This window comes from Neophocaena asiaeorientalis, unplaced genomic scaffold, assembly GCF_003031525.2.
Source record: "Neophocaena asiaeorientalis asiaeorientalis breed wild unplaced genomic scaffold, Neophocaena_asiaeorientalis_V1.1 scaffold105, whole genome shotgun sequence".
NCBI classification, from domain to species: Eukaryota; Metazoa; Chordata; class Mammalia; order Artiodactyla; family Phocoenidae; genus Neophocaena; species Neophocaena asiaeorientalis.
Window position 1 is genome coordinate 4,648,782 of NW_020172162.1, and position 10,654 is coordinate 4,659,435.

Here is a 10,654-nt window from a genome sequence, read left to right on the forward strand (position 1 = left end):
CTGAAACTACTTGAATATGTGAATCTAAGGTTTTCAACTGTAAATTGTATAAATCCTAAAAACAGATCAAGTGTGTCCCATGAACATCAGCGTCCAAACTGAGTGTGCAGTAAATGTAAAATACACACCAGATTTCGAAGATGTAGTATGAAAAAATGAATGTCAAGTATTATTATATTTTAATATTGAATATTTACATGTTGAAATATTTGGCACATGTTGGATTAAATAAGCGATTTTATTAAAATTAATCTCACTTTCTTCTTATGTTTTTAACGTGGCTACTAGAAAATTTTAAATTACACATGTGGCTCACATTACATTTATCTAAGCGCAGAGGCAGACTGTCATAAAGCTAGTTAAACTTGACTTGTAAATAGTCATACGACCATACTTCCTGAATAATCATCCAGCTACCCAGAGTGAGTAGTTAAGCATTTATCTGCTTTAATACTATATATCTCCTGGAGAAAATGTGGGCCAGTAGGCTTTGAAAAGCTGGTAAAAACACTGCACTTCAACAATAAGGTTAAGATAAATAGTTTAAATGACTGAAGTCAAGAACCTGAAATAATATTTAGGGCATAAGTGTATTTGTAAAAATTGTATCTCTAGTCGGGCCTAGTTTAACATACCTTGGTTGACACATATAAGATAAATCATTTATGAATTTGACTTATATACAGTAAAATATACTTTGCTAGATATGTTAGAAAACTGCTTTCATCTTCTCTCAAACCTTAACAATTCTGTATTACTTTAACCTCCCAACACTTATTTGACTCAGGTGGAAATCAAAGATCTCTAAAACAAAGAGTGACTGACATGAAGATCCTGTTAATTTTAGGGGTGATTACCCCTACTCTCCACCAGCATTATGTTAACTAACATACACTAGTGCCCACCTTTTCTCAAAAATCTTCTACCAGTTTACTTGAGAGAAAGTGGTCAGCGTATTCAATAAAATAGGCTGAGCTGGAAAAAACGTAACCCAAACATAATTTAATCTTCTGACGATTATTTAAAATCACACAACTACAGACACATGCTGGCTACTAAGTCTCTGAGGCTCAAAATTATTTTTAAGATTAGGAGAATTTACTTTTAAAAATTATGTGTCTATTTTGTGAGATTTAATCTACTTTGCAATAAAAATAGATTATAAGTTCCTATCTAAAAAGTTATCAGACACAATACATAGATCAACATTTTCAGAGATCAATTCGATTCCAGTAGAGTATATTTAACATAAGTTACACTGAATTTGATATTCCAGGATAATTAAGAAAGCTTTAACTTCACCATGGAGATCAAATATCAAAGCTGACAAAAATTCAGAATTTATTTGGGGTGAATATCTTGATCCAATTGCATACTATTAGCCTTTTAAATTAAATTTTTAACAACCTGCTTTTAAAAAACATGTAAATCTATGTTTCTCAGAAAAGTCGAGTTTAGAATTTAAAAAAATAATCCTATTCTTTTGGCTTTCTTGTTTTGTGAATGTTGAGTTAAAATAGACATTTAGGTCATGTTGTCTTTGACTCTATCTTACACACGACATGATGAGCCCACTGTACCACACAGAGGTTAAACCTTGAGAAATTACTCTGTCTTAGGGGATTGGAAGTTATTAAAAGGACGGAGTCCCCAAAGTTGTAATCTGTCATATTCGGCCCCAACTTGTCTTGTAGTGGCAATTGTGTTGCCTAAGGGGGAAGGGACAACGAACCATTGTACCCAACACAACATATGATTTTCTTCATTCTAAAAAATAAAAAAATATAACTGGAAAAGTCAGCAAGACCATGACTATGGCTGTGAACATTTAATACTCACAGAAGAGTTTAATGCAATGCCCCCAAAGAAAAGTTACACAAGTCTTTAAGAGACGTAGTAAATGAAAATGAAAACCATTCATCAATATTGAAATGCTAAATCCAAATCAGTATTAGATATGACATGATCTACACATCTTGCCTCTTGGATGGACGCTATCGGCTGGCTCAGTGAGCTACCACATCTCTGTAAGAATCTGTAAGTGAGCGTTGCAGAAAGCCTGACTTCAAGCACACAATCCAGTCACAGCGGGCTGACGGAGAAGAGGCCGACGGAGAAGAGGCCGACGGAGCAGCCAGGCACGTGTTCGGGTCAGCTCTGCTCCTGGCTGAGCGGCGTGGACTGGGGCACCTGGTGGGCGGGTGGTGGCGGAGCAGGCTCCTGTGTCAGCTGTAGGTGCTGAGCCGGATCTGAAGCACTTGCTAAATGGAGCTCCCCTGTTTGCTCTTGATGGGCGTGAAGATGTTCCAGAGTTTCCTTAGAAAGTGTGATGACGTGCACTGGCTCGGTCTGTGAGGGTTCCATCTGGCTTTCAATCATATTGAGGCTTTGAATGTGTTCTGTTTGCTCCTGTTGAGCTGAAAGAATTAAGTTCTGCAGTTGCTCTGGCTGCTGCGTGAGCAGGGTGAGGTTAGCAGCCTGGTCTGCCGTCATGTTCTGGGAACTCTCTGCAGTGACGATGCTGATTCCTTGGCTAGGACCAGGCATGAAATTGATGTTATGTACAGAATCAGTTACAAGAAGCTGAATTTCCTGCTCTCCGGAGGTAGAGAGTTGATAGGGCTGCAGCTGAAGAATATTCCTGACCTCTTCAGCATTATTATTGCCGGAAACGCTGCTGGCATCGGACGCATGTTTCTCTTTGCTGTGAATTTTTAAGTGAGCCTTCAAGTTGTCTAAGCGAGCAAACTGTAAGTTACACTCAGGGCAGGAGAAAGGCTTTTTGCCCGTGTGCAGAATGCAGTGTCTCCTCTTGGCACTCGAGTCAGAGAAGGATTTGCCACACACGGTACAGGAATATGGCTTTTCTCCTCTACGAGAAAGTATACATTTCATTTTAAAAACAGGAAGATCTATTTATCACTTCCTGACCATTTAGGGAGAAGCAGTCAAGAAGAGGGGAAAATCAACCTGACTGGGAAGCATAAGTCATGGGTTCTCTTACTAACTTAAGTACTTGGACCAAGTCACGCCTGCCATGGACTTCAGTTTCTAATCTTAAGAAAAAAAAAAAAGAATGGCAGGGAGGGGTGTTTGAGGACAGGTGGTAGATGGGGCTGTGATGCTGGGTCAGATATGATAAAACTTGATGATTCCACAGTGTGTATTTCAGATAAGAAGGTAAATAGTAATAAATTACACACCAAGTTCTTTTTTGTTTTTAGCTCTCACAGCCAATCTTTAGATTCTAGAAGCCAAATAAATATATATGATTGATTTCAATATTAAAAATGTGAGTAGCCCCCAATTATCTGTGTTAGAAGAACTACTAAATCAAATCCGGAAATAAGTTGTGTGAGCAAATAATTTATTCAGAAAATATTAAATATTTAGTTTTGACTGAAGATAAATCAAAATTTAAGAAATGACATCAATAACGCAAACTTTTGCTGGCCAGAATCAGTTTTCCTGATTTGGCCTAAGTGAGGAATTTCTTTATTGAAAAGATAAAACAAAATAATAAACTGCCCAGGAAATTCTACTAGAGTAATAATCTGGGGAAAAGGACTATATAGGGAATGTATGTCACCCTACTGAACACCAGGGTTGGATGAGGACTCCATGTGAGAAAAGGATCTGCAAAACTTTACCGATGGATCCTGATGTGGGTCTGAAGAGAGCTCTTTGCTGTGAAAGATTTGCCACAGATTTCACAAGTAAATGGCTTCTCACCTAAAAAAGGGGAAAGCATTCAGAAATATACATCCAAAATAAAACAAAAAGCAAAAACCACCCCATAGTTTCACAATATAAAAAAGAACAAAGGCAATACCACTTGAACCCTCCATAAGCATGAGTGAATGAATGAAGCACTTAGCGAGCACCTACTACGTACCTGAGTACTGTGTCCTAGGTGCCAGGAGGATACAGAGAAAGTGGGTACGGTTCTTTCCCTCAAACACTTAAACACTGAAACAAGGGGGTAAGTGATTCTACGAAGGACACACATTCGCTCCTGTACAGTCCACCCTTAGGTAACTTACACTCCCACACTTTACTGCTTGACCTTCCCAAGGGCTCCTGAGTACCAGGGTGACTTGTGGATTATTCACATTTATATCTATCTTCCCAGTGTATCCAGAACCTAACCACTTCTCACCACCTCCACTGCCACCCCTGGCCCAGGCCGCCATCACCTCCCTGCAGCAGCCTCCTTGTGAGTTTGCCCACTTCTGCTCTGCTTCCCTGTCGTCCACAATGAATGAGGCAACTGGAGTGACCCTTTGCACAGTCAGATCCTATCACGCTCTGCTGCAAGTGCTCGAATGGCTCCCCATCCCATCCAGAGATAAAAGCCAAAGCCCTGGGCCTACAAGGAATCACAGCTCTGACAGATCTGTCTACCCACTGCCACTCCTCACCCCAAACCCGCCTAACCTCACCAGGTACTCTCCCCTGCTCATCACACAGCCCCTGGAGAGGCCCTGAACACCACACCCCAAGCAAGCCACGCTCAGGGCCCTCGCACTCATCATCCCCTCCCTCTCCCTGGCATGTCTCCCCCAGGGTCTCCCAGTGTGGTTCACTCTCCACACTGCCTTCAAGTCTCTGCTCAAGTGTCACATTACCAGTGAGGCTTTATCACCACCCAAAGCACTGCCCCAGCATGTCTTGGTCCACTTCCCAAGTCAGTTTTCCCACAATGCTATCACCACCTTATATACCGTATGTTATTTATTATACCTATCTCTCCCAGTCTTATGTAGGATGATCTGTGAGTCTGCCTACTCCTAGGACCCCAGTGCCTAGAACTGGGCCTTGCACACTGTTCCAGAAATCCTTGTTGAGTAAATGAATTTCACAGAGTGGGAACTGAGGCCCACATAAGATGTCGTGACTGTTCCACACGCCTAGTGGGGTCTGGCATTTTTTTTTTTTAAGAAATAAATTTATTTATCTATCTATCTATTTATTTATTTATGGCCGCATTGGGTCTTCGTTATTGCACACAGGCTTTTTCTAGTTGCGGCGAGGGGGGCCTACTTTTCATTGCGGTGCGTGGACCTCTCATTGCGGTGGCTTCTCTTGTTGTGGAACACGGGCTCCAGGCGCATGGCCTCAGTAGTTGTGGCTCGCAGGCCCTAGAGCGCGGGCTCAGTAGTTGTGGCAAACGGGCTCAGTTGCTCCGCGGCATGTGGGATCTTCCTGGACCAGGGATCGAACCCGTGTCCCCTGCACTGGCAGGCGGATTCTTAGCCACTGCGCCACCAGGGAAGCCCCTGACAATTTTAATAAGGCTTCAACAGCGTTTATTTAGCGCTAGTTTATACACCGCACATACAATGACAGACTGCCATGCCCTCCAGAAATGCAACTAAGTGATCCTAACGCAGGCAAGGGAACTATGAATTTGAAAAAAAAAGAAGAAAAAGAAAAATCCCACTTAACTATATAACAAGGGATGAGTGAAGTGCGGGATGGTCAGGTAGCTTCCCTTTCACAGCATCTACTAGAAAATTCAGGTGAGACGTTTCCCCAAGTTCAATCTAGGCAGAGGACACTTGTGACAATTGGGGTGAGTCTGCGTCTTTGCAGCAGTAACTCTTACCACTCCAAAGGTTAAAACCAGGCCACGGTCATTCTTTCCACAGCTTTCCAACCAGAGCTGCGTTCTATTCTGATCTCGGTTTTTCTCCCTCTCCCAATTCCAAGACCGAGTACCTGCTCTGTCCGCCTGTCACTGTAAAGTTCTGTGTGGGGAGCACATACAACAACGTTCACGTTATCATTCAATTCCATCTGGGGTTGCAACACCTCAGGAATTTTGTTGGCAAATGTTTTCAATACTGGAAACTCTTTCCAGAAACATCCTCGAGCACAGTAAGAAGGCAAATTTTCCTAGCCAACGTGAATCTGGGGAAAGTCTTCCTACTCCTCTGGTTCCTAACTTGTTCTGGTAACGGTTACACGGCTCCACTGCCTCCGGTTCACCGACACATTCCTTCTTCCTTTGCCTCAGCTCTACAAGGATGGGCGGACCCTCAACAAAGCACGGAGCTGAGAAACAAAAAGGAAACCAAAGACAGGATCACAGCCTCAAAAAGATACACATGGTAATCAAGTACAGCGGCAGGGCTGTAGCTGACTAAACACTCAAATGAGTGGTATCAACAATTCTGCGGACAGGATGCGTGAGGACGAGGCAGGAGCTGGCTGGACTGGAGAGAGGCCCCATTCAGGTACTAGGATAAGCAGAATGACCAAACAGCGGGTGTCGGAAATGACCACAGGGAGGACAAAGAGGGATGAGGATTCACTCTGACGAGCGTGGGACCTAAAAGGTGAGGCCAGGCCACGAAGAGCCGTAAATTCCAGGCAGTGGACCCGTGGAACTTCTGGACGTTTTTAGCAGAAGACAGACAGGACAAAGTACTAAGAAAATATATGTGGGGACGGTGGGTAGGGGCGGCTGTAGGAATCTGTGTAACAGTCTAAGCCACAGTGCCGAGGCCTGGACCAGGAGGTGCAGGAAGCAGACAGAGAGGAAAGAGAAAAGGTGAGGTGACAGGGCCTGGGTGGCAGCGGGGCCAGAAGGGAGTTGGTTACAGGAGGATCAGACAATGGCAATGAAAGGACAGGGCAGAGACACGAGTGCAGGTTTCACCCAGGGGGATGCTGACAGAAATATTTAAGTAACTCAGAAGTTTTCCTTCCAGACCCTCTCCTCAGCTGTTCATGCCACTCACCCCACCCCACTCTGACGACCTGTGAATCCCCATCCCAGCTCCAGAGGGTACCGACTCCTGCGGGCTTGTTGGGTAGCATGGCCGGGTTTCCTACCCCATTGGCTCAAACCCACGTGACCATCTTGGTTAACACAGCAGCATCCAGCCCCTGACCCAGCCAGGCCCGACAGTCCAGTCTGCTCCGAGTGCACATTCGACTGGCAATCTAGTTCTGTACATTTAAATTCCTCAAACAGCTGCTTTCGTTTTCTTCAAAAATCAACAACGTTCACTGTAGAAGACTCAAATAATACTGAAAAGCACAAAGTGTACAAAAAACACTCAGAATTCCCCTGTAGATTGCCACCTCACACTGTGATGAAACCTTTACAGGCGTCTCTGTGCACACACACAGGTGATATACTATGTACACCATGAGATCGGCCAGTGCATGCTGGTCTGTAACGTCAAACGGGAATGGAAAATTCATCTTAAAAAAATGGTTAAAAACAAACAGACATTTTAAAACGGCGTTTTGTGTTCCACTATGTATCTTGTCCAAAATTTACCTAACTAATCCCTTACTGAGGGACATTTAGGTCACTTTTAAGCCTGTGACATTATAAACAATCCTGCTTACGTTGAACATCCTTACGCAAACATCTTTTCCCAACTGGACAGCTTACCTTTTGATTCACATTGCCAAAGTTCTTTCCAGGAAGTTCCCAAATTCCTTTCCCATCAACAGAACTTAAAGATGCCCACTTCCTCACATATTTGTCAATCTAATGGGCCAAAAGAAATGCACATTTCTTTTTCCCTGACAATTAATGCAGTTAACATCGTTTCAGACGTCTACTGGCCATTCCTATGTCTTTTTCTGTGATATGCCTTTCAGGTCCCCCTGCCCAGTTTTCTCCTGGGCACTCATGTTCCCATATTTGGGCTATTAACACTTTGTCACATATGCAGTGACTCTTTTTTTCCCAGACTAAAAATCTCGTAAGTACATCTCTTCTGTCCACTCTCTTGACTTGAAGGCCTTCACCTTTCTTCCCCAGAGCCTGGTAACTGGCTCATCCAGGACCTTCCCTCTCTGACCATCCTCCTGGGGCTGCCTGAGTCCTTTTCAATGCACGAACCAAAATATGCCTCCTCTCTGCCCAAAGACCACCCCCCGCTTCACCAGGGGCCTGCCCCTTGTCAGCAATCTTAGTCTAGCTGTTCACTGTGGAATTCCTCACTACGGCCCTCGGGTGCCAGCCTCTCACATCGTCAACCCCACGCATCCTGTTCCTGTCTGGAAACACCTCTTCCAGCTTCATCTTTCTTCCCCAGAGCCTGGTAACTGGCTCATCCCCAGGACCTTCCCTCTCTGACCATCCTCCTGGGGCTGCCTGAGTCCTTTTCAATGCACGAACCAAAATATGCCTCCTCTCTGCCCAAAGACCACCCCCCGCTTCACCAGGGGCCTGCCCCTTGTCAGCAATCTTAGTCTAGCTGTTCACTGTGGAATTCCTCACTACGGCCCTCGGATGCCAGCCTCTCACATCGTCAGCCCCACGCATCCTGTTCCTGTCTGGAAACACCTCTTCCAGCTTCCTCTGTCTGTCTAGCACTTACTCTGGCTTCAAGACTCAGGTTCTTCCTCTGGGACGCTTTCCCAGACCTTCCCAGGGAAAGTGAAACACTTCTGTCCCTATGTTCACACCTCTACTGGGGCTCGTATGACGCTGTACTGAGGTTCTTACTAGATCACATGTAAACTCTGGAAGGGTATGTTACAGTGAGGGACCCCCACGTCTCTCAAAGTTGGGGATGAGCAACGTTAAAGGATAGTCTGAAAACGTGGCTGAGATTTAGGAAGCTTCAAATCCAATCCAACAAAATGAGGCTGTGAATGAATCAAAGCTGTGGCTCAATTAACTGTGTCACAGGCAGGGGATCTACCTGGGAGTAGGGGGAGCCCACAGGGGAGGATCAGTGTTTACCTAACACCACACAAGGGACAGGGACACTGGAGGGCTGGGACTCTACTGCGGTCAGAGGCCATGCACCAGGCTTCTCCATGACCTGGGCTAATTCTCTGAACTTGCCCCCAGCTCACCAAGCAATCTTGGGATCACTAACTTGGTTTGCAGGTACAGTGATGTCAGGAAGGCGGTACTGCAGATCCCAGAGAGGTGCAGTCCCTTTGTTAAGTGAACACACTCGATGGTTTATCACTCCTTTGCTTGGCATGGCTTGGCTCAGTTCCTGAAAGCCTGACCAGCTCCAGGTATAGGGAAAGAACTGAGCTGCAGTGACCTCGTTGGCACTGCCTGTCACCTTGCTTCCCTTTCAAATTGCATCCGTCCCCCCCACCCCACCCCCCGCCACTGAACATGCCCTCTAGGGAAGAAAGCACCTCTTGTTTATCTCTGATTTTTTTGTGCTTGGCAAAGGATATCTAACCCAGAGAGAGTCTGCACTTAAAGAGCTAAGAGAAGAGAGTCTTGGTTTTCCCATGGGTGTGGCCCTCTCGGGCAGGACCCGCCTGCCCTGCTGGCAGCTGTCCTCACCACTGTCCGTGGAGGCTGAGCGCTAGCTCTGCCAAGCAGCCTCTCCCAAACCTTCCTCTCTGCCCGGGGAGCAGGCAAGCAGCACCCCAACTCTTTTCAACACCAATACTGTGCATATTCTCCAGGCTAAGGACAGAAGGGTCACAGTCTCTGCTTCCAAGAGCCCAATCTTTTGACGGGTTTGACCTCTTATCTCTCAGTCAGACAAACCACTTTACAGAGTCCCCGTCATCTCCTCTCGCACCCATCGCATCCTCCACTTCTCTCTTCTGCTCCTCAGGGTAGCGGGTGGAGCAGAGTTTGCTGGGATCCTGGAGAGAGGACTCGTGCTGCTTTCACCCCCAGTTCAGGCCTGGTTCTCCTCAGAAAGACCAGAAGCCTCACTGACACCTTATGCTCAGAAGATGAAACGTCTCACCCCGGGCACTGCACCACGTAACCGAGACAGCTCGGCTCTCCTCCACCTCCGCCCTCCTGTGGGGGTTCTCTTCACAGCCCCACACGCTGCCTACAGGCCCCTGTGTAAGCACGGGAATCTCGACTGCTGCTCGCGGCGCCCCCTGAGCTCGGGCACAGATACCCAGCCGTCTCCTCCGCTCGTGCACCTGGGTGCCAAACAGACATCTCACGCCCCATGTGTCTAAAGTCTAACTCTCCATTTGTCCCTCCGTCTTCCCCGGGTTCTCACCCTTCTGGCTGCTTCTGCCTCCCCTCCGCTCACCCCCATATCCAATCACGGGCCCATCACGGGAGTCTTCCTTCAGAATACATCTGGCGCTGGGCCACTCGCCGCCTCCCCACCACTGCCGCCCTGCACCAAGCCCTGCGCCAAGCCCCTGTCCAGCACCGCCTCCTAATGGGTCTTTCCACCCTCCTACGGGCGCCTCCGCCCCTGCCTCACCCCTACGGGCACCTCCGCCCCTGCCTCACCCCTACGGGCACCTCCGCCCCTGCCTCACCCCACATGGGCCCCCCCCCAACCGGCGGCTGTGATCCTATTAAAATTCTCCGTTACATCATGTCACTCCTCGCAGTAAAGCCATCCCACTCAGAATAAAATCCAAAGTCTTTACTGTGCCTTCAGAAGTTCTTAGGCGTAAGCGCACACTAGAAAAACCTGGGGAGCTTTTAAAAATGCCAATTCCAAGGCCTCATCCCCAGTCACTTCAATCAGAATCTCTGGGGGTGGGACCAGGCTTTGTCTTTTTTAAAGCTTCTCAGGAGGTCGAAGCACACAGCCAGGCCGGGAACCCCGTGTCACACGGGCTCCAGCAGCCTCTGATGTCCACCCACACTACACACTCCTACTCCCACCGCCCCGGCTCTGCCCCGGCACCACTCTGCACCTCGGTCTGCTCTGCCTAGGAC

At 46.8% G+C, this 10,654-nt stretch overlaps 1 protein-coding gene across 1 annotated transcript in view; it reads right to left on the reverse strand.

Moving 5' to 3' along the window:
- Window positions 1-1,813: 1,813 nt before the first annotated feature.
- ZBTB24 (zinc finger and BTB domain containing 24) overlaps window positions 1,814-10,654 on the reverse strand; it is a 16,180-nt gene continuing 7,339 nt past the window's right edge. The window contains exons 6-7 of the mRNA XM_024755227.1: window positions 3,651-3,732; window positions 1,814-2,872 (exon numbers count right to left, since the gene is read on the reverse strand). Coding sequence (XP_024610995.1) covers window positions 2,152-2,872; window positions 3,651-3,732 — 803 coding nt within the window. The 3' untranslated portion in view covers window positions 1,814-2,151. The remainder of the gene's footprint in view (window positions 2,873-3,650; window positions 3,733-10,654) is intronic.